We start from the raw sequence: 24,400 nt of genomic DNA, 5'->3' as shown, positions 1-24,400 counted from the left end.
AAATCTACATTGAAAAAATCCAATCAGTTGTGCACAATGTAAAGCCTGACACTACATTAGCACAGAGAGACAAGATTATCATCACATATCCAAGAGCAGTAAACGTAGTTGCATTATCATTAGTAGTAATAATAGTAGTATGGTCAGCACAAAATATTAAGAATGTCAGAGAAATAAAAGGTATGAGATTTCGGGACTCAGGTTCTAAGAGAAGAACAAAGTGTGAGTAGATCTACGCTACTGAGAACGATTCTGAGCCATATTATCCAAACATTACTTATGATAATCACGCGGACCCCGACCAGGCAGTCTTCACATTTCATAACAGCTCAGTTTAATTGTGAATGACTTTATAGAACGTCGACACATTTTGGTTTGACTACTTCTAGCTTTCTTCCAGCCTACTCCTATACTAAACACTATTGCCTGTCGAGATAGGCAATGGTTGGGAATATGTCATCTTTGTCCTAACCACCTCAATTAATGAAGATTCCTTACCTACTACGTCAACAGATTAACCATCTTTAAACATAGTAGCTTATACCTTAGTCAGAGATTATTAAGACATATTTTATAGCGAATTATTGAAGAATCCGAAAATTCCATAAACTTACCCACCATGGTACATAAACAATACCTCCTGTATGATGATGACAATTTAGCAAAACCACAGCGCATACCAATGAGAGTGAACAAAGGATCATTGTGCATGTGAAATATAAGACTTTTGACAATTGAACAGTTTCAGTGATGTGAAATAAAAGATGAAAAATAAGAATATTTGGAAATATTAGTCAATAAAGTTAGGATTAATATGATAATGCATTTGTATTGTTTGTTCGGATCTTCCTATTGATGTTTAAAACTGTAATTTATTAGTCTCTTGTTGGCATATCCGCATCCTGTGCGGATTGCCTCGATATTGCCTCAAGTCATGAGCATTATAAGGGAAGATGGATAGTGACTATCAGTGGAATCCAGAACGTGCGTTTTGTCCTATTCGGCACTTGCCAACTGAATGTCTTTGAATCTCAGAGTTGATGTCCACTCTGCAACTTGAACCCAATATTGTTCACTTCAAACGCCATCACGTTGTCAACTTAGCTACTGATTCCTGATAGTCAACGGGTTTGAGTCCCGTAGTGAACATCAACTCTGGATTGCAGGTATATCTGGTGGACGAGTCCTAAATCAAACAAGACACGAGTCCTGGACTTCATTGATAGCCAATATCTATATTTGCTTATATTTACCATGATTTTTATTTTGAATTGTCACTAGCCTAATGTGGTTGCTATGATAATACATATATGGTTTGTTTAATAAGTGCATGAAGTAAGTTACTAAAATTTTTTAGCTATGGATATAATCAAATAGATGACCAACAATACTTTACTTGAATGCTCACCATATGAAGGATTCAAACCCTAACAATGTCTTGACTGATTACTACTGAACAACTTCACATTTCAATTAAATACCTGTCGACTGCTTCCTGTTTTTCAGTGACCATTCAGATCCAGAAAGTCCGTAGTGTTCAATCCTTAATCCTTAGCAAATTCTTTGTTGATGTTAAGTGACTACATTCAGATTGCAAGAAGATACTGAAGTCTAAGTTTGTTGAAAGTTGGTTTCATCAACAAAGAGTATATGTATTTATTGAAGCCATATCACTCAGTATCATAGTCATGGATATTACAAATGAACGACTGAGGCTACGATAAATCTTATGTTGAATTTAACAAGATTACCAAGATGAATCTATCACGAGGTTCTAACTCATCTCATTTTAATGGTACTTCAGTCAAATCTTGTTCCTCAACTAAGAAAATCAATAGTTTGGAAATTTACTCAAAATTTCACTTGGTATTGTTTTACTTGAATCTTCCCATTGATGTTCAGGACTGCAATTGATCAGTCTCTTATTGGCATATGTGCATACTGTGTTGTATTGCCTCGATATAACCTTTAATTCACAAGCATATAAATGCAAAGATGGATAGTGGCTAGCAAGGGAACGCGCATCCTGGATTCCACCACTAGCCACTATCCATCTTTGCATATACTCACAACTATTATAACATAAATTGCCTTCAATTAATTATAGCCATTATATAAATTATTAAATAGTCATAGAAACTAACCAAGTACAGGATTTCCTGATGATGTTTGTGGCAGTTTATCAGCTACTAATTGTAATAACATTGTCAACGAAAGTAAAGTGGTAACACCTGTTGGAAAATAAAATAAAAACTAAGGAACAGATGAAACTTGACAGATAGAAATCGTAGATGAAAAATTTAACAAATAAAAAATGCCACAGATTGAAATCATGAGCCAATTGAAGCTAGACCATCCTAGAAAACCTGGAAATACTGGATGGCCGTTTAGTCCTAGTATGAGACTCCTCAACATTGCACATCCACGATCCCACTTTGCGAGATTCGAACCCAGGACCTATCAGTCTTATGCAGATGTATTATAGTTGAGAGAATATTATATATTTTCATTCCAACGGAAACGGAAGAGAAAGACCTAAATTCAACAAAGTAGAAGTGATACATAGAGGGATTTTATAGAATTCATGCAGTATCTCAAGGTCATATGGAAGTGACAAGTGCTAGCGTGAATAAGCTATTATGAGCAAATAAATTACTCACATACTCAATATCATCACTCATCTATCTTTGCATAATCACGTCAGTATCATATATACATACTCATAAATTGCATAAATAATCTTTCGGCCTTTATCAAAAAGCTTAGTACACATTTTTGATCTTGTTACTTCCACAGCTAGCTAAGTCAAGCATTGGAAGGCGTGAGATCGTGACAGGATCATAAGGGTAAACGATAACATCGATTCTTTTTCTTCTTAAGATACTAATATTCATGAACTTGGAAACTTTCCGAAGAAGATTTCGAGAAGCAGCGTTCTATTACTATAAGCCTTCACACACGTGAATTTAATTGATTGATTTATTGTAACAAAGAGATTTAAAAGGTCTTTGTGACTGACTGTGTTGTCAAACACGATCAACATGTTTAGTATGGGTTTGCGGAAATTATTATGTTTTTGATTGAGATCACAAATCGGTTGATGTTAGACTGCCATTGAAAACTTGAAAGCATTTGACGGCCGTTTCGTCCTATTGTGGGACTCCTCGGCGGTGCGCATCAACGATACCGCATCAGATCGATTCGAACCCAGAACGTTCGGTCTCGCGGGCGAACTCTTGACCTCTAGACCACTAAGCCGCGATCTAACGGTGTTAATGTCTAACTCCAACCAATCCACGAAATTGCGCAACCATCTTCAGTTATACTTAGGTAGAAACCTGTTTCTACCTGACATGGATTAGCTCCACTGGTCACGGTTTCTCACTAGAATTCCGAGAATTACCTCGAGAAGTTATTCCCTGATGAGCACATAGTAATTATCAGTATAGAGTTGTAGAGATTATTATGATTCTGACTGAGATCGTGAATCGGTTGGTGTTAGACCACCATTGAAAACCTGAAAGCACTGGACAGCCGAAAGCCATAGGTTCGAATCGCGTGAACGGGATCGTGGATGTTCACTGCTGAAGAATCCCACAATGGGACCAAACGACCGTCAAATGCTTCCAGGTTTTCAATGATTGTCTAACATCAATCGATTTGTGATCTCAATCAACAACGATTAACATGTTATCTACAAAATGGTAATAATATTTTCAATCTTATTTTGTTGTGTAATGATTCATTCTTGTGAAAATTCATCGTACCCACATAAAGTGGATATTCAATATTGAAAGTGGCCGAACCAATGATAAAAGGGAGCTAACTTTTTGAATCAATCAAATGAAAATAACAGACTGTTGTTACTTATAAATAGTACAGTTAGGTAACATTCTATCTTACCTAATACAATTTTCTCATTCGCTTCAGGTGGTAAGGTGAATACAAGTAATGCCATCATTGACATTATCATACATGGTATGATAATATTGAACATGTAATACAATGCACGACGTTGCATATAAACATAAATGGTAACATCAATGTATGTTTGATCTTCACCACCATAAGTTTGTATATTACGTTTAATGGAAGCACCTAATGTGTGTGTGTGGGGGGGGGTTGTTTGTTTGATTTTGTAATGAAAAACAATTGAAATATGGAAATCAAATGAAAATCTATTTTGTAAGTATATTACATAATGTAAATAATAAAACTTGGTTAGATCATTAACAATAACTAGTCGAGGAATCTTCAATGAATCTTTCATACTTTTGGAGACAAGTCTTGATTAGTATAGAATAGATGGAATATGACTAACTATAGTATTCAGGATGTATATTTCGCCTTATTTGGAAATTGTCAACTAGAAAACATTAACAACCGGATATTTCAGAAAACCATTCCAAATAGTGAACGAGGATTCAGTTGGGGGAAACCAATTTATTTTTTCATTGTAAAATTATAGAACGTCTCTGTACAGTATGAAAACTATACATTAAATTCATAATCTGCACATCTTACATCAGTTGTCTCTTAAAAGCTTCATCGTTCTTTCATTCCAGTTGTTATTATAAGTGCTCTCTGTTCTCCTTTCTGTTCACTTCAATTCAATCTTCTCAATCTTCTGCTGTCAGGCATTCCACTTCTGACTGGTGTTACATAATACTCATGTTTGTTAACATAAGTAGCATACACCATATATATATATATAGCTCAATCAAACGATTGAGTAAAGTAATTTCTTTAATTTCTTGTGATTGTCTTCATTTCAACTATTTAAAATGGATGAAAAAATTTGCCCCCAAGTGCCCTGATACGGCCGAGGATGGGGAGAGTTAGCTCTCCCACATGGCCATGAGTATACAACCACTACCAGAGAAGTCCTACTCACTGCCTTCTCGTGACCAGACGGTTGTTTACAGAATTGAGAGGACAAAAAGAGAATGTCCGATGGGGGCTTTGACCGGGTTGGTGGATACGGAGGACTCACTTAGGGGAGTTGGAAAACCTTCATTCCAAACTGATGGTCGATAAACACAATTCATTATCCTACATAAAATTGATTCAATACATAGATGACTTACTTTCTAAAGCCCATTCACTATGAGCTAAATAAGTAGATAAATCAACATCATTCATATAATGACATGGTTGATCCACATCTTCAGTTTCATTATCACATTGTAATTTTAAATCTACTGTATTTCCTTGATAAGTCCATGTTCCAAGTTTCATTATACAATTCTAAATGATGATATAAAAGTCATGATGGTAGTGACAATGATCATAATAATAACAATAATAATAATAATGATAAGCGCTTTTTAACTAGGTTTACCTTTATTCCGATGTTAATGTTCACACTGAGACTCGAACCCAATACTTGTAACTTTAAGTGCCTTATCCACTTAACTAGTAAGTTCAGATAGCTACTAACATATTTACAGAAGTATGATGCTTATTTGAATACTGCTATTCACATACATCTGGTTGACAAGTCTTAGATAGAACGAAATGTCTGTCTTAGATTCCAAAACTAGTCACAATTCATGCATTCTAAGAACTATTTTAAAATTTCACTGCTGAATACGAATATCAACTGATAATCTTAGTGTTGTGTTCTTATGCCCAACTAATTATGTCACGTGATACCGCTACTAATTAGAGACACCGACTTATACGATCAGACTAATGACACATAAATCTGTACGAGCAGCCTAGAGTTCTTATCGATTCATCGAGACTAAGAGCTTCTCTTCTAACCCAGCCGGTTTAGTCCAAAACGCCGATATCAGCCTCTATCATACGAATCACATATTTTAGACATACTGAGTTTATATACAAACAAACCAGACCATATCATACCATAACATAAAAAATAATTATTATACAACATCAAGCCAAAAAGTAGCTGTGATTGTGAAGGACTATAACTAATAAATTGAAAATAAGTCAGGAATAGTAAATCGTATAATAATAGTCAATAGGTCAAATGAAAGCTTATAACAAAAGGAATATGAATATACATATATAACGTAGTTACTCGATAGTTATCCAATAGGAATATATGTAATAATAGTCCATAATTAGGTGCTATCAAACTCACATGGTATTGTTTACATGAATCTTCCCATTGATGTTTAGGACTGCAATTGATCAGTCTCTTATTGGAATATGTGCGTACTGTGTGTATTGCCTCGATATTGTCTTAATTCATAAGCCTTATAAACAAAGACGAAACGTGCGTCCTAGATTTCACTACTAGCCACTATCCATCTTTGTTTATAGTTCCTATTAGTTACCATTTATCTATTCTTCGTTGGCTCTTGCCAACTTACGTCACCTATGGCGAAGGCGAGATATCCGTCTATCAATAAAAGGACGAGTATACTGTGCAGCAGTTTGTTCTGCTCTACTTTAAGGATGCGAAATGTGGCCATTAAGAGTAGAAGATACTTGTAAGCTACTAGTATTTGACCACAGATGTCTTAGAAATACTGCCAGCGTCTGCTGGGATCACCGGGTTAGTAATAGTGAGGTTAAACGCATGGTATTAGGGAATGATGACGGTAAATCAGTCGATGAGGTTGTGAATCTTCATCGACTGAGATGGTTGGGCCACGTGTTACGTATGCCTGAACACCGATTACCACGAGGTGCAGTGCTAACTGGTGTTGGGGATAATTGGAAGAACGTTAGGGGTGGCCAAACCAAAACGTGGCATCAGTGCTTGAAGTCACTAACTCCTAATCTGAGCCATGTTGGTAGACGCCGACTACGTGGTTGGGGTCCGCATGACTATCGTAACCAATGGTTGGAGACTCTGTGTGACATGGCTCAGAACCGATCACAATGGTGTAGGTGGTGTATACACTCTTTGTCTTCCATTAATCTAAGAGATTAAAATCGCTTCATATCTTTCTTTCTACGAACTAAATCTTTCTTCCTGTACTATGTAGTTATACACAATCTTTCTTTTATATATTACTACCACTGAATAAACTACTTTTATGAATCCGGTGTCCATCTTGTTGTGTTAATGAGGTATGGCAACTTGGACCGATGCATAAATGTGCCTGGTTTTACGTTGTAACTGACTGACTGACTGACTGGTAATGATGTTAGAAATGTATGATAAACAGAGAAAATCTGAAATTTCTAAAAGTATTTTAAAAGAAAATTAATTTGTCCACATTTTGTGTGTGTGTGTGTGTGTAACTGTTAAACAGATACTTTCGTCCTAATAGTTAACTACCATTTGACCTCATTTATCATTGCTGTATCCTTAACAGTTTAATTAATCATCAATGTCAAATCTATTTATTTGTGATGCGTTATGGTCATCTATTTTGCTTAGATAATAACCATGTTAGTTAATAGTTTCATTGATATACATATAAGGATGCATATGACCATTGATTCAATTCACTAATGTTTGGATTTATGGTTTGTGAATGCAAGAATTTCATGCTACGAATATGGCATCATAGTCAGTGTATTCACTGTGGTCAATAAAGATTTTTGATGTCTGTTGAATAATTTTCATATAATAACGGGTCCTACGAAACATAATTGGACAGCTAAAAATCAATTAGACGATTTGGACTTCGTAGATAACATAGCCCTCCTATCCCATACACACGAACAAATGCAAATGAAGATAACTAGTGTAGCAGCAACCTCCGAATAAGTAAATCTCAAAATACACATAGGAAAAAGCAAGTTACTCAAACACAACACGCTGAACACCAACGCAACCACACTTGATGGAGCAAATCTGGAAGAGGTGGAATCATTCACGTATCTGGGTGGTATCATCGATGAACAAAGAGGAACGGATGCAGACGCAAAAGCGAGGATTGGCAAAACAAGGACCGCATTCCTACAGTTGAAGAATATATGGAATTCAAACACCTATCTATCAAAGTCACAATCTTCAATACGAACACCAAGACAGTGAATTCGATTGTACGGAGCTGAAACTTTGAGAACTACTACTATAACCATCATCAAAATAGAACAAGTATTTATTAATAGTTGTCTACATAATATACTCAACATCCGTTGGCTGAATACGATCAGCAACAGGCTACTGTGGAAGAGAACAAACCAGCTCCCAGTTGAAGAGAAATTTAGGAAAAGACGTTAGAATTGGATAGGATTAACATTACGGAAATCACCAAACTGCATCACGAGGCACCCCTAACTCGGAATCGTGGAGGAAAGCGAAAAAGTAGAAGGTCAAAGAACACACTGTGTCGGGAATTGGAAGCAAACTTGAAAAGGATAAATAATAATTGGAAAGAGCTGGAAAGGATTGCCGAGGACAGAGTTGTATGGAGAGTGCTGGTGGTTGGCCTATGCTCCTGTGTGAGGAGTAACAGGTGCAAATAAGTAACGAAACACTATTAATTTACACTGATTGGATATTGAGCAGTGACCAGTGTTTTATTCATTTGGTCCTCAGAGGTGATCAAATTCTGCTTAACAACTTGTAATATCTCCACCATTCTAACTATCTTGTTATTATGTGAACTATAATTTGATGTTAAAGTGTGATGGATAGTCATAGAGTAAATATGAACCTAAATTTCGTGCTGATTAACAATCATCAGCATGTCTTACTTGGAATCTTAATGGGACTGATCCTCTCTGTCATGCTAAAATCTACATAATCAAGTTTCACATATCGAAACCTTACCATCAATCTATTCAAACTATCCAATGACATGTTAGGATATAAAGCTGGGTAATGCGGATACCAATACAGGAGGTATCATTTTATATTTGAATTTCTTCTTCAATTTCAATCAACAAACAACTATTCCTTGTTATCATGTATTGATACCGCTGTTCAATTAAACACAGAGATCCATGAATAAATAAGACTTTCGAATATAAATACTGTGGATTATATACTTGGTTCTACCGTGCGACTAATGGAACTAAGATGAGATTGAGCGTTGAATGTAGACTGATATACAGTCAACTTATTAGTTATTCAATATGAGATTTCTTTCCTATTATTGATTTGCACCCTTGAGTCATTGAGTGTAGATTACTTGTAGTTTCCAATGTTGGTCTAGCATTGATCGGTTCATGATTTCAATGAGATCCAACAATCTCCACAACTGCGCTGAATAAAGTATTATTTAGTCTATACTCTATGTCTCTATTTTTTATTGACGAATCGTGTATCTGATATAACGTGATCCCGATTAGTGTATAGCACATTAATCGACTATCCAGATTAGTAGTATAGTCACTTATCATATTATAGTAGTATAACGTGGCAAACAGAAAAATAAACTTCTTGATTGAGATCATGAACCGATTGATGTTAGACCACCATTGAAAACCTGGAAGCACCGGACGGTCGTTTCTCCCCATTGTGGGACTCCTCAGGGGTGCGCATTCCTAATCCCCGCTCGCGGGATTCGAACCCAGGGCCTTCAGCCTCGTGTGCGAACGCTTAACCTGCTGGGTCACTGAGCCGGCATCCAATGGTGTTGTTGTCTAACCTCAACCAATTCACGAAATTGCGCGACCATCTTCCATTGTACTGAGGTAGACACCTGTTTCTGCCCGACACGGCGGGTTCGAATACCGCGCACTGCTGAGGAGTCCCACGATAAGACGAAACGGCCGTCCAGTGCTTCCAGGTTTTCAATGGTGGTCTAACATCAATCGGTTCATGATCTCAATCATGAACTTAACAATCTCCACAACCCCTAAACTGAAAATAAACTTTTGTTCTACTATTATCTAAGGTTTTAAGTAACACTACTTATATAACAACTAGTGATAACATGTAACTGCATAAATCGAAGCCTATGGAGCATAATTTGAATTTTTAATCGATTGCTTAAATGTGAAATGATCATAGTAATAAACCATTGCTTTCTAGTAATTCTTTAATGAACTGTTAGGTCCCGACAAGAATAATGAATGGTAACTTTTGGGATCTATTGATGGACCAATACTAATCGTGCATTTCTATTGTATAATTATTAAGTACCTAAACTATTCATATTCATATTCCTCTTATTATAAGTTCTATTTTGACCCATAAACTATTATGAAACGATTTACTGCTCCTGAGTTATGCCCAATATATTAATTACTACCTCCCTCATTCACAGATACATCTGGCTAATTCTTGTACAAATGTCGTTTCATATTTTATTGGTACGTTGTGGTCTGCTTGATTGGTATATAAACAGAGTATGTTTGAAATATAATGATTCATGTTGCAGAGGCTGAGACTGGCGTTCTGGACATAACTAGCTGGGCTAGGCGGAAAGCAGGGCCAATCAGGACTCTAGGCTGCTCGCACGTGTTTTACGCGTCCTTGGTCCGATTGATAATTCACTGCCCTCTAATCGGCGATCACAAGTTATAACATGAACATAGTAACTAAACGGCTAATTCCTTAAATATGGATACATAAATGGATAAATACATATATATAGTTATAGTCATTGACTAACCTGTGAATCGAATGGGAACCAATTCACTTCAATATCACAAATAGAATGAAATAAACCCGGTGGTACCCATTGAATATTTCCAGTATTTCTAACAATGACTTTCGTTGGAAAAATTTGATCAAATTTTTCACTAGCACTAAAATAATTGAATTACGAAATGGATATAATGATGAATTGTGAATGAAGATTTTAATTGATTACATAATGACATGTTAATTCATGCACCATTGAAGTGTATTGGACAGCCTTTCTAACTCTTCTAATGTCAATTTTGTTGAGAGACGCAGCTAAGGCATATTTTATACTATACTTAGTCTGTAGATAGTTGATTGTAATAACTCTTATTTATTTTAACACATAGATATTGGTACAAGGAGGCACCAAATACATATGCGCCACACAAATCTCATTCGATTTGTGTGAGGGCTAAGATACTGCCCGGGTGCCCAAACTGAAACAGGTGGTTTTCTTAGGAGGCCATACCCCGAGCCTTCGACCTGAAGGTCTAATCCACAAGGTAGTAAAGCATCGTAAGGAGATGCAGTCCCATGGTAGCCGATGACCAACAATAGGTTCATACTTCATTTGTTCCCTCAGGATACTGGAGCCCATGTGCACCATTGATTTGGAATCCGGTTAAAGCACCGGACATTCGCTTTTCGTCCTCTCATTTTCGTAAACAACAACCGTTGTGCGAGAAGGCAGTGAGTAGGACTTCCCTGGCAGAGGCTGTATACGCGTGACCATGTGAGAGCATTTGGAGAGGGAGAGTGGACTCTCCTCACTCTCTGCCGTACCAGGGCATTCCGGGCTCGTTGTATTTAATGCTATTTAAGCAATAATCTTAGCTGCATCTTGTTACCTATATTATTGTTACATATCATCTCCTGTAAAACGATGTCAAGTTTTTGGAGCAAGTACCGCTGCCTACAACAAAAAACATTATGGGACAGAGGTGAAATGTACTAGAAGTGACATTGGTAATATGAATCTGTTTTCATTTAGCGACGAAAGAAAACTTGGACGAACTCGTCATGGTCAACATATAAATTAATTCAGACTATTCAAACAAAGTGCTAATGATGTCGTTCAGGAGAATAATGAAAGCTCCACGACCAAACCATCCAGCTCAGAAAATAAAACTCCATCATAATCATCCAAAACAAAGTAATCCTACCCAATGGTTACCATAGTAATTCAAGAGGAAATACTAAGAGAGTAGTTACAAAGTTATTGAATATTAGACATGAGATGATCTCTAAAAAAAACTGTCTGAATTTCTTTCGGTGCATCACCAGACCACATCTAATATTTAATGAACTATTCTTGTCTTGAATGTATAAACAAAACATTTCAAATTATTTCCCCCCCCATGCAACATTAGGTATCAAGGTAGATAGTAGTTGGGCTCACGTAACACTTAAATCAACTATCTTAGTTGTTATAGAAACACCATTATATCGATTGACATTTTTTCCATTCAGCAGTCTCAATATACGTCAGTCATACTTCGAAGATATTTACCATCCAACAGGGGAATGAATACTTAGATGAATTCTACTAGAACTCATCTGTTTGAGTATTTTAAACGCCCCCAAATTCCCTAGTATGGCCGAGGATGGGGAGAGTCAGCTCATCCTCTCCGAATCCTCTCACATGGCCATGCGTATACAGCCACATCAAGGGAAGTCCTACTCACAACCTTCTCGTGGCATTACTGTTGTTCACGAAACTGAGAGGAAAAAAAGTGAATGTCTGGAGCTTTAACCGGGTTGGTGAATATGGAGGATCCACCTAGAAGAGTTGGAAAACCCTGATTCCAAAGTAATGGTGCGCATGCGCTCCAAGATCCTGAGGGAAAACATGACGTATAAACCAATCGTTGGTCAGTAGCTACCATCAAACCGTATCTCCTTACGTTGCCCCACTACCTTATGGATCAGACCTTCAGGTCAAAGGCTCCGGGTGTGGCCCCCTAAGAGAACCACCTACTTCGGTTTCGGCATCCGAGCGGTATCACAGCCCAGACACAAACCAAGTGACCTGTGGGACGCATATGTATTTGAAGTATATTAAATATTCCCTCTATTACTTAGCATGAATATGACATTATCAAACAGTATACGTTTTTTAGGATAGACATAGGATAACAGAAAGAACAAGATAACAAAGAGAATTATTCACCTACCTATTATATAATAGAATATCTGGTTTCCATATTCTCTCTGGTGGTAAATTTATCTGTCGAATATTTTCATAGTCACTAGCATTCCAATGGAAATGATAATCTGACCATTTCTAAAATGAAATTTAGTTTTGAAATAGCAAAAAAATAGATTGAGTATGATCAGTTTGATAAAGATTATGTAATATCATGGATATGAGCCAACCTTAACTCTTACAATTAACCCTCCCCCCCCCAAAAAAAATGTTCTCTCAAGAAGGAAGGATGAGCCAATCGGACATCGGCGAAATGTTAAGTGTGAGCGATTGGTCAAGATTTAGCTTTCTTTTCGAAGGTAAGATACCCCTCATTTATTAATATACTTATTTAGTTATTACTCGTTTAATTATTAAAGGCTTCATTCTTATTCAAGCAGCTAGTTGAACTTGTTATGTATGAAAAGTTTATTTGTCAGTATCAGAATTGGATAATGTACAACACAACAGTCATTATTTTTGCTCCAGCGAATCCAACATATCATCTTCCCTTTAAACTGTTGGTTAACGTATTGAAATAGTTCTTAAGTAATTATATTAAGGCATCAGGTCATGATGCATACATCCCAATGAAAACTGATAGCGATAGCAATAATAATAATAATGGTGGTAAATCTTGTATTGGTTGTTTGAATCTTCCCGTTAACTCAATGGATTACGCGAGGGGATTTGAAGTGAACAGTACTGGGTTCGGGAATGAACATCAACTCTGGGATCCAGATACATTCAGTTGACGAGTCCAAATAAGGACGAAACTCACGTCCTATATTCCACTGCAGAGCAACCATTCATCTCTGTTAATCATAATAATAGCTTGATTCATTATGAGAAGTTTATTCACCCTAAGGAATTCTTAGCATCATTTATTCGATATTGCAATAAATTTCTGTTTAAGATACATTCAAACTGTGATTACATTCTATGAATGGTCTTTTTAATAGTCAGTATCTGTAAGACATTTTCGATGGTAGAAGTTCTTTGTCAGTTTATTGATTTGCTTTCCTCCATCCTATAGCGAATTCATGAATTCCAATGTATTCGTCTCTCACTTTTTTCGAAAGTGTAGACAAGGAAGAGAATATACCGACAAGCGTAATGTTTCGTCATGAGATCTCCAGCGTTTATCATCACGAAAAAGTCATGAGTGTTTCGTAATAACATGTTATTACGCACAGATGAGATTCATATTCAGTTCAGATAAATGTAATACATGAAGATTTATTGCAATATTCATACAGTTGGAAAATAGGTGACTCAAACGTTTGAGTAGACCTCTGTGCAACAAATGCAAGTCCAAATATCAACATTAGGAATGTAGAAAGCTCTTATACTAGATAGCCTCGGGAATTATTGTGACTTCACAGGAGCAATTCAACTATACCCGTCAATTTGTTATAATTACAAAGTTTAGAAAACAAAATAAAATTTAGTATATCACCAATCTTTAGTGTCTTATTGGCTAGTCCACAGATAAACACTAACTATTCGAAAACCCCGCTTGTTTGTTTGTTTGTTTGTTTGTAGTGGCCAAAACTCTTTTAGTTGGTAAGATACTTACTGATATTAAAAATCGATCGTCCGATCAGTAACGAATGACTTACTTACTTACAGACTTACGCCTGTTACTCCTCACACAGGAGCATAGGCCAACCACCAGCACTCTCCATACAACTCTGTCCTCGGCAATCCTTTCCAGCTCTTTCCAATTGTTATTTATCCTTTTCAAGTTTGCTTCCAATTCCCGACACAGTGTGTTCTTTGACCTTCTACTTTTTCGCTTTCCTCCACGATTCCGAGTTAGGGGTGCCTCGTGATGCAGTTTGGTGATTTCCGTAATGTTAATCCTATCCAATTCTAACGTCTTTTCCTAAATTTCTCTTCAACTGGGAGCTGGTTTGTTCTCTTCCACAGTAGCCTGTTGCTGATCGTATTCAGCCAACGGATGTTGAGTATATTATGTAGACAACTATTAATAAATACTTGTTCTATTTTGATGATGGTTATAGTAGTAGTTCTCAAAGTTTCAGCTCCGTACAATCGAATTCACTGTCTTGGTGTTCGTATTGAAGATTGTGACTTTGATAGATAGGTGTTTGAATTCCATATATTCTTCAACTGTAGGAATGCGGTCCTTGTTTTGCCAATCCTCGCTTTTGCGTCTGCATCCGTTCCTCTTTGTTCATCGATGATACCACCCAGATACGTGAATGATTCCACCTCTTCCAGATTTGCTCCATCAAGTGTGGTTGCGTTGGTGTTCAGCGTGTTGTGTTTGAGTAACTTGCTTTTTCCTATGTGTATTTTGAGATTTACTTATTCGGAGGTTGCTGCTACACTAGTTATCTTCATTTGCATTTGTTCGTGTGTATGGGATAGGAGGGCTAGGTCTTCTGCGAAGTTCAAATCTTTTAACTGATTCCGAGCTGTCCATTGTATTCTGTGTTGCCTGTCCAGTCATCCAGTCGACCACCAGAAGAAAGATGAAAGGGGAGAGTAAGCAGTCGTGTCAGACTTCCGTCCTTACTTGGAGTGCATTTGTCGGCTATCCTCCATAAACGACTTTGCACTGCAATCCAACGTATGAACTCTGGATGACGTTGACGATTATTTCAGTTACAGCATAGTGTCGGAGAAATTTCTACAAGATCCTCCTGTCCAAACTCTTAAACGCCTTCTCATAGTCAATGAAGTTGATGTATAGTGACGAGGTCCACTCAAGTGATTGTTTGACGATGATCCGTAGTGTCACACTTTGGTCTGTGCACGAGGTATCCTTACGGAATCCAGCCTGTTGATCTCGAAGTTGAGCGTCCACTGAGTCTTTCATTCGGTCCAGAAACACTCTGTTTAAAACTTTTCCTGGTAACGATATTAGTATGATGCCTCTGTAGTTCTCACACCTGCTCAGATCTCCTTTCTTTGATATCTTGATGAGATGTCCTTCTTTTCACTCTGTAGGCACTTTTTCTTCTTTCCAAATCTACCTGGATAGAAGGTGAAGCATGTTTGCAGTTACTTTAATATCTGACTTCAGTGCTACGGCTGGTATATTGTCAGGTCCTAGTGCTTTTCTACTCTTGATCTGTCTGATGGACATCCTGATTTCTTTGATCGCTGTGGAATGACATCTATAAGAAGGTCTGTGTTCTGCTTCATTGTCCGGTGGATTCAATGGCGCTAGTCTATTCAAAAGTTCTTCAAAATGTTAATCTCATCTGTCCCTCCGTTCTTGGATTTCAGTGATTGGCTTGCCTTTTTTGTCCTTAACCGGTCTCTATAATTTATCATATTTCCCTGACAGTTTCTTCGTTCTGTCATATAGTTGTCTCATATTTCCTTCTCTTACAACTTTTTCTAATGTCATTGTTAATAACGTTGTGGAGAATCTGACTTTTGTTAAAAACAATTCGTTATCTCCAGAGTGAACATCAAACCTGTGATGAAGGTATATCCAAATGATGAGTCCAAAATAAGACGAAACGCGCGTCAGACTGGATCCCACTGCTAGCCACTATCCATCTTTGAACTTGGATTGTGAGCTTCGACTACACTTAAATATTAACCCCAACCTCATCGATTGATCTATGTTAAGTCATAAAATGTTAGGCTATTTAAAGCTGATGATAAGTCATGAAATATAATAAGAAATTCATTCCACCCTACAAATCCTGTTGTTTTTACTGAGTTCGTATATTGTTGTTAACTTGGATAATGGTAAGTTTCTAAAATATAGTTTCCCATGATATCATCAATTAAAATCTGGAGTATATAGCCAGTATAGATCATTATTGTATAGTAATTCACAATTGAAAGAACTTACTAAATCAAGCCAAATGATTGTAGATAGAACTTGATTTTTTTCATCCTAAAATGTAGGTTAAGGGTTATATAAAAAATTAAAATCAGAAAGGGTTTGTGGAAATTTTAGAAATTTCACAGATTGAAATCATGAGTCAATTGAAGCTAGACCACCATGGAAAACCTGGAAGCACTGGACGGCTGTTTCATCCTATTGTGGGACTCCTCAACAGTGTGCATCCACGATCCCGCCCCACCCCGAGAGATTCGAACCCAGGATCTACCAGTCTCGCGCCAGGCGCTTAACCAACTAGATCAATGAGCCAGCATCCAATGATGTTAATGTCTAACTTCAACCAATCCACGAAGTTGTGGGGTGCGGGATCGTGAATGCGCGCTGCTGAGGAGTCTCATAGTAGGACGAAACGGCCATCCAGTGCTTCCAGGTTTTCCATGGTGGTCTAGCTTCAATTGACTCATGATTTCAGTCAGTGAAAAATTAAAAGTAAATTAACATTTCAATTAGTTATTAATACAACATATAGAGCACTAATCAAACTACATTTGATGGAGAAACTTTGGAAGAGATGAAAAATTTTATGTGCTTGGACAGCACTATTAATAAACAAGGGGGGTCTGATGCAGTTGTAAAGAGACGGATTGACAAAGCAAGAGCAGCATTTTTACTACCTAAATAGTTGAGATCATGGGTCACTTGAAGCTAGATCATCATGGAAAACCTGTAACCATTGGATGGCCGTTTCGTCCTGTTGTGAGATTTCTCAGCAGTGAGCATCCACGATCCCGCCTTGTGAGATTCGAACCCACGACCTATCACTATCACGGGTGAGCACTTAACCATTAGACCACTGAGCTAACCGGCATCCAACGGTGTAAATGTCTAAATTCACCTAGTCCACCGACTTGAGCGACACATCCACCATTGTCTTCAGTGAGTTACTATCTCACAACAAATCCGGTTGAACTCCACTGGTCTCAACCATTAAAATCACTATAATATCCACAAAACCCCTTCTGATGTTTTTACAATAGGAAGACATTTGAAACTCAGATTAACTGTCAGGAAACACGTAATTTACAATTCTTAATACAGACATCAAGATGGTTCTATTGTACGGGGCTAAAACTTAGACAACTACTAAAATGATAATCGAAAAGGTATAAGTATTTATAGATCGTTATTTGCACAAGATACCCCAGATTCGTTGGTCAAATAACATCAGTAAAAATATACTGTGGTAGAGCAAAAACCACCTTCCAACTGAAGAGGAAATTAAAGAAAACTTTGAAGGTGAATAGGATATGCATATCGGAAATGATTAATTTGTATAACGAAACAAGCCACAAATTGGAATCCTCATGTCAAAAAGAATAAAAGAAGACCAAAGAATAAATTGAACTGGGAATGGGAAGGAGACATTAAAATAATTGAAGAGTGCAGGATAGAGTAGATTGCAGACCTCAGGTCAGCGGCTTATGACTCACTGGGAGTAACAAGCGTAATTTAGTAATTAGTTGTGTTTTTATGATCAAGGAGTGGTATCAGTTGGAGATTTGCTTTAAAAATGAGAATGATAGGTTGGACAAGTCTAGGCATATCACAGACCTATGATAATATAGCATCTCATGGTCAAATCGTGGGTGAAAGATCACACCCTACAGTCTTCCTAATTATTGCTTAATCTACTGGTTTGCATAATCAGAAACGTATGTATCTGAGTCGAAAAATACAGAACGCAACATAGGAACTGAACAACTATATTCTTCTAGCTTAGGATTCTGTAGCAGTTTGTATCCGAGAAAATACACCAGTCCCACACTAGAATTTTCAAGTTTCATGCCGACAAGTATTATAGTTATTCACTGAGCTGAAGCTCTGTGATTCACACTAACTTTATAATACAATATCATCTCTGAGTTATTACTTCATTCACAACTTATTTAACCATCCAAGTCAAGGTTACTCTGACTAGAACAATTAAGAGTTTATAATTTCGAAAATAAGCAATATTGAATATAGATTCATCATGGATATGAATAGATTTCATTCCTAGTAAGAATGTTATTTTCATCAAGAAATGACAACAATAAAGAAGAATCAATGATTTTTATCGAAATTGATTTTAAAACTGATGTAACTTGGTGGGATAAGACAAGAATGAGATCATTTAATCTATCATAGGGATACTTCAGAAATACATGTATTTATACCATAGAATACCAACTGCGGGAGAGAACAAACCAGATTCCAGTGGAGGAAGAAATCAGGAAGAAGCGCTGGAAGTGGATAGGACACACATTGAGGAAAGCACCCAACTGCGTCACAAGACAAGCCCTCACATGGAATCCTCAAGGCCAAAGGAAAAGAGGAAGACCAAAGAACACATTACGCCGAGAAATGGAAATAGACATGAGAAAAATGAACAAGAATTGGATAGAACTAGAAAAGAAGGCCCAGGACAGAGTGGGTTGGAGAATGCTGGTCGGCGTCCTATGCTCTATTAAGAGTAACAGACGTAAGTAAGTAAGTAATACCATAAAATCCCTGTGTTTTGTTCAGTGACTTTTGTTGAGTGATTTTTATTATTCACTGAACATATTATACCTAGAGTGCTCTAGTACGACTGAGAGTGGGAAGAGTTAGCTCTTTCTCTACAAATCCTCTCACATGGCCACGTGCATACAACCATTATCAGGGAAGTCCTACTCACTGCCTTCATGTGTCCAGACAGTTGTTTACGAAGCTAAGAGGACGAAAAGAGAATGTCCAGCGCTTTAACCAGATTGATGGACACGGTAGATTCACTTAGGGAGTTAGAAAACTCTCATTCCAAACTAATGGTGCACATGGGCTTCAGGATCCTAAGGAAACAAATGGCATATAAATATAAAGAACATTATTCTTAAATCTTCAATACAAAGTTATGTTATATTCAATGAAATGAAGTTAATCACTTACTACATCCATTATTTGATTAAGGAAACATTTAAGAAATACTTGTACAGGTTTACCATCTACTGAAACTGGACGTTCCATTGGATTGTGGGCATCCCATCGTTTTTGATCAAATAAATATTTTAATAAACGTTTCTCTGAATGACCTGAATCAACTATTGTATAAATAAAAATAAGAAATTGAAGTAACTATTTGAACTGTGTTATAAAATTGTAATCATTATCAGAATGAAGAGGAGGGTTTGCGGAGATTGTAGTAATTTAATAGTTAAATTCATGAGGTGATTAAAGTTAGTCATTAACACTGTTGTTTACCGGCTCAGTGACTTAAAGGTTAAGTGTTCACGTGTGAGACTGAAGGTCCTGAGTTTGAGCCTCTTTGGTGCGAAATCGTGGATACAGTCAATCAGTCAGTGAGCTACAACGTAAGACCAGGCACATATATGCATCAGTAAAAGTTGCCATACCTCATTAACACAAGATGAACACCGGATTCATAGGAGTGGTTAAGTCAATGGTGTTAATATATAAAAGAAAGATTGCATGTAAGGATATAATACAGGGAGAAAGAATTAGTTCGTAGAAAGAAAGATATGAAGCGATTTTAATCTCATAGTTTAAGAGAAGACAAAGGGTGTATACACCTACACCATTGTGATCAATGTTGAACCATTGGTTACGATAGTCACGCGGACCACAACCAAGTAGTCTGCATCTACCAACATGGCTCAGATTAGAAGTTAGTGACTTCAAGCACTGATACCACGTTTTGGTTTGTCCGCCCCTAACTTTCTTCCAACCATCTCCAACACTGATTAGCATTGCACGTCATGGGAATCGGTGTTCAGGCATACGTAGCACGAGGCCCAACCATCTCAGTCGACGGTAAAAATATCACGCTACGAACAAGTCAAGTGTACTAAACTTTGTCATGATAGCAAAATTCTTACCTCAAATTAATTCTGTAATAGAAATTATTCTATAATAGCTATAATTGATTGACTGAATGAACGAAAACACAACCGTCATTACTGATTATGTTATACTCAGATGATATGACAATGTGGAGTTTGTCTCCAGTCTCAGTAAGACACAATTTCTTATTTAGCACTACCAACGTAGTCTTTGGCAGCTGTTTAATATCACTAACCCTAGTAAATAACAGAATTTTCTTTTGAGTATTGAGTGTATCTTATCTTCTTTCTTGAGTAAATCAACGCTCGAAGATATGATCATTCAAATTAAAACCTCTTGGTAAAACTGAAATCCATATCAAAAGTGTTTTGTGAATATTATAGTACTAGTATGGGGGTTGTGGAGATTATTACTTTTTTGATTGAGATCATGAACCGATTGATGTTAGACCACCGTTGGAAACCTGGAAGCACTGGACGACCGTTTCGTCCTATTGTGGGACTCCTCAGCAGTGCGCATCCACGATCCCACTCCCTGCGAGATTCGAACCCAGGGCCTTTGGTCTCGCGCGCGAACGCTTAACAAACTGGACCACTGAGCCGGCATCCAATGGTGATAGTGTCTAACATCAACCAATCCACGAAATTGCGCGACCATCTTCCATTGTACTGAGGTAGATACCTGTCTCTACCCGACATGGATTAGCTCCACTGGTCACGGCTTCTCACTAGAACTCCTAGAATTCCTCCACGAAGCTAGTCACTAGTGAGCACATGTTGGTCGCGCAATTTCGTCGATTGGTTGATGTTAGACACTATCACCACTGGATGCCCGCTCAGTGGTCCAGTTGGTTAAGCGTTCGCGCGCGAGACCGAAGGCCCTGGGTTCGAATCCCGCGAGCGGGATCGTGGATGCGCACTGCTGAGGAGTCCCACAATAGGACGGAACGGCCGTCCAGTGCTTCCAGGTTTCCAAAGGTGGTGGTCTAACATCAATCGATTCATGATCTCAATCAAGAATATTATAGTAATTTCAATGGTTGAGATCATGAATCAAATGAAGGTAAACCATCATGGAAAACGGTCGTCCATTACTTCCACATTTTCCATGGTGATCTAGCTTCAATTGATTCATGATCTCAACCATTGAAAAAAACTGAAATTCTTTATGATAATCATAAAAATGAACCTAATATAATCTTATATTTCTGTAGTATATAAGTTAAGAAATGGAATGGGATTGTGATGAACAAGAACAGAAGTGGGGGTCAATCAAGTTATATTCAAATAAACAGAATCTCTTAGTAAAATCTAAGAACCATACTGTAAATAGTTCATTTGTAAAATGTCAATCAACTGTCTAAGACTTCATTGTTCCTTTATTTCCACACCAATCATTCTTTGTTCTCGTTCTCTTTTCTTTGATCTTTTTAACCTTCTACCGTCAGGCATTTCACTTCCTATTGATGATACATACTATTGATATCTGTCGATATCAGTAGCATAATACCACAGGATGAATGCAGAGTAGAAAGCTGATTATTTGAAGTAAATGTAAGTCATAGTTAGTGATAACTTTTTTTTTCATTTAAAAGTGTTATTCATCATAAACAGATGTCAGTTAAAGAGTATTAGGCTTCTGCTCCATCTTGGTTTCAAACTCAACACGAAGGTGTTCATCATCATACATAAAGAGCAATAAGTTAAACAATAGAAGAATTATGCAGTAAATCATAAATAACATTAGTTAAGGACTGCTATAAGACATATTGAGTTTAGTTTAAAATACGGTTAATTGTAGTCTAAGCAAAGATGAATAGTGACTAGTAGTGGAATCCAGTTTGACGGGTGTTTCGTCCCATTTGGGATTCGTCATCCGGATGTACCTACATCACAGAGTTGATGTTCACTCTGGGACTCGAACCCAGTACCTAGACTCTAGGATGCAGGTACATCCAGATGACGAATCCCGAACGGGACGAAGCACGCGTCAAACCGGATTTTACTGCTAGCCACTATCCATCTATGCTTAAAAAGCTTGTGACTTAAGGCTATACCGAAGCAATCCGTGCAGGATACACATATGCCAACAAGAAACTGATCAATTGCAATCCTAAATAACAATGGGAAAATACAAGTAGAACAACACCAAGTGAATTTAATTGCAGTCTAACTGAATGTTCTACAGATTATATGTTTACCATGAGATATATGAATTTTTGATTAAGATCATGAATCGATTGATGTTAGACCATCATTGAAAACATGGAAGTACTGGACGACCGCTTCATCCTACGATATGCAATACTGAGGAGTCGCATGCTAACACGAAACGTCTGTTTACTGCTTTCAAGTTTTCAATAGTGATCTAACATAAATCGTTTCATGATCCCAATAAATAAATAAAAACTAAACAATCTCCACAATCCCATACTGATAATAAATGAATATCTCATTTCATATCTGTACACATCTTCAACCTCTCAGACAAGAATGAACACAACTATCCAATGTTACTTGTAAGCAATGATGGATAGTGGCTAGCAGTGGAATCCAGGACGCACGTTTCGTCCTATTTGGGACTCGTCAGCTGGATGTACCTGCATCACAGAGTTGATGTTCACTCTGGGACTCGAACCCAGTACCATTCGTTTCGAACGCCATAGCTTGTGAATTAAGGTAATATCGAGACATACGCACAGTATGCACATATGCCAGACTGATCAATTGCAGTCTTAAACCTCAGTGGGAAGATACAAGCCAAAGAATACCAAATGTATCCAATGCTACTTTTGATTGAATAGTTGAATTCATGAAACAATTGAAATGAAACCATCACAGAAAACATGAAACCACTTAGACAGCCATTTCGTCCTATTTTGGGACTCCTCAACAGTGTGCAACCATGATCCTGCTCACAGGATTCCACTGCTTATTGATAAATATAGATATATATTCATAAACACACACACACATTCATACATACAAAATACAGTTTAGTTTTGTAATCTACATTTAACTAACCTTTTCCAATCCATGTAATACATAGAATTTGATATAAAACTATATAACATAGAATATGACATAATGTATTCATTATAGTTTAGAATAATAATGGTTATGTAATCCGATTACATGTATTACAATCAATGAAAAGGTATCCCCAATAGTGAACAATGGCAACAAATGACAACAATAACATTGATCTGGACACTATGTTTTTTCCTTTTATATATATATATATATATATATATATATATATATTGATTGATTGACTGGTCGATCAATAATGTGTGTCTATACATAGATGTGTCATTGATTCGTTTTTTTCTAAAAAAAAAAACTTTCCTTCAATATTAGAGGGCAATTCATACCCCTTTTTTTGACCTGTCTATCCAGTGAAGATTAATCTTAAGGTATATAATTGAATGGATAATTTGATAAAAAGAGATACGGACATGTAAGAGTGAAAACAGATTCAAAAGAAGGAGAGGGGGGGATATAAAAGTATTGTTCAGATGAATGAGGGATATTATTTAATAAAGGGTTTTGTAGTGATGCTTTGTGTGGTTTATATCTATTTTACATTGTGAAAGGATAATATATGAAAGGCGCCATATAAATCGTTCGATTTATGTGAGGGCTGAGATACTGCCCAGATGCTCAAACTGAAGCAGGTGGTATTTTTAGGGGGCCATTCCTCGAGCCTTTAACCTAGAGATCTAATCCACAAGACATTTGAGCAATGTGAGGAGATGCAGTCTAATGGTAGCCGAGAACCAATTATTCCTTCAGGATACTGGAGACCACGTGCACTATTGGTTTGGAATGAGGGTTTTCCAACCCTAATAGGTGGATCCACCGTGTCCACCAACCCTGTTTAAGCTCCCATCGGACATTCTCTTTTCGTCCTCTCAATTTCGTAAACAACACCGCCACCACTTGAAAGCAGTGAGTAGGACTTCCATAGTAGTGACTGTATACGAATGGCCATGCGA

The 24,400-nt window shown here is 37.2% G+C and overlaps 1 protein-coding gene across 1 annotated transcript in view; it reads right to left on the bottom strand.

Moving 5' to 3' along the window:
- CHRNA3_1 (Neuronal acetylcholine receptor subunit alpha-3) overlaps positions 1-23,614 on the bottom strand; it is a 30,929-nt gene extending 7,315 nt beyond the window's left edge. Inside the window, exons 1-9 of the mRNA XM_051218144.1 lie at positions 23,427-23,614; positions 19,492-19,643; positions 16,534-16,578; positions 12,682-12,791; positions 10,494-10,629; positions 5,088-5,247; positions 3,904-4,098; positions 2,145-2,231; positions 615-724 (exon numbers count right to left, since the gene is read on the bottom strand). Of these exons, the coding sequence (XP_051064581.1) occupies positions 615-724; positions 2,145-2,231; positions 3,904-4,098; positions 5,088-5,247; positions 10,494-10,629; positions 12,682-12,791; positions 16,534-16,578; positions 19,492-19,643; positions 23,427-23,499 (1,068 nt within the window). The 5' untranslated portion in view covers positions 23,500-23,614. The remainder of the gene's footprint in view (positions 1-614; positions 725-2,144; positions 2,232-3,903; positions 4,099-5,087; positions 5,248-10,493; positions 10,630-12,681; positions 12,792-16,533; positions 16,579-19,491; positions 19,644-23,426) is intronic.
- Between the last annotated feature and the right edge of the window lie 786 nt (positions 23,615-24,400).

Source organism: Schistosoma haematobium, chromosome 7 (genome assembly GCF_000699445.3).
Source record: "Schistosoma haematobium chromosome 7, whole genome shotgun sequence".
NCBI lineage: Eukaryota > Metazoa > Platyhelminthes > Trematoda > Strigeidida > Schistosomatidae > Schistosoma > Schistosoma haematobium.
The sequence above is the reverse complement of the archived record's forward strand: the minus strand, read 5'-3'. Positions and strand labels throughout refer to the sequence as shown.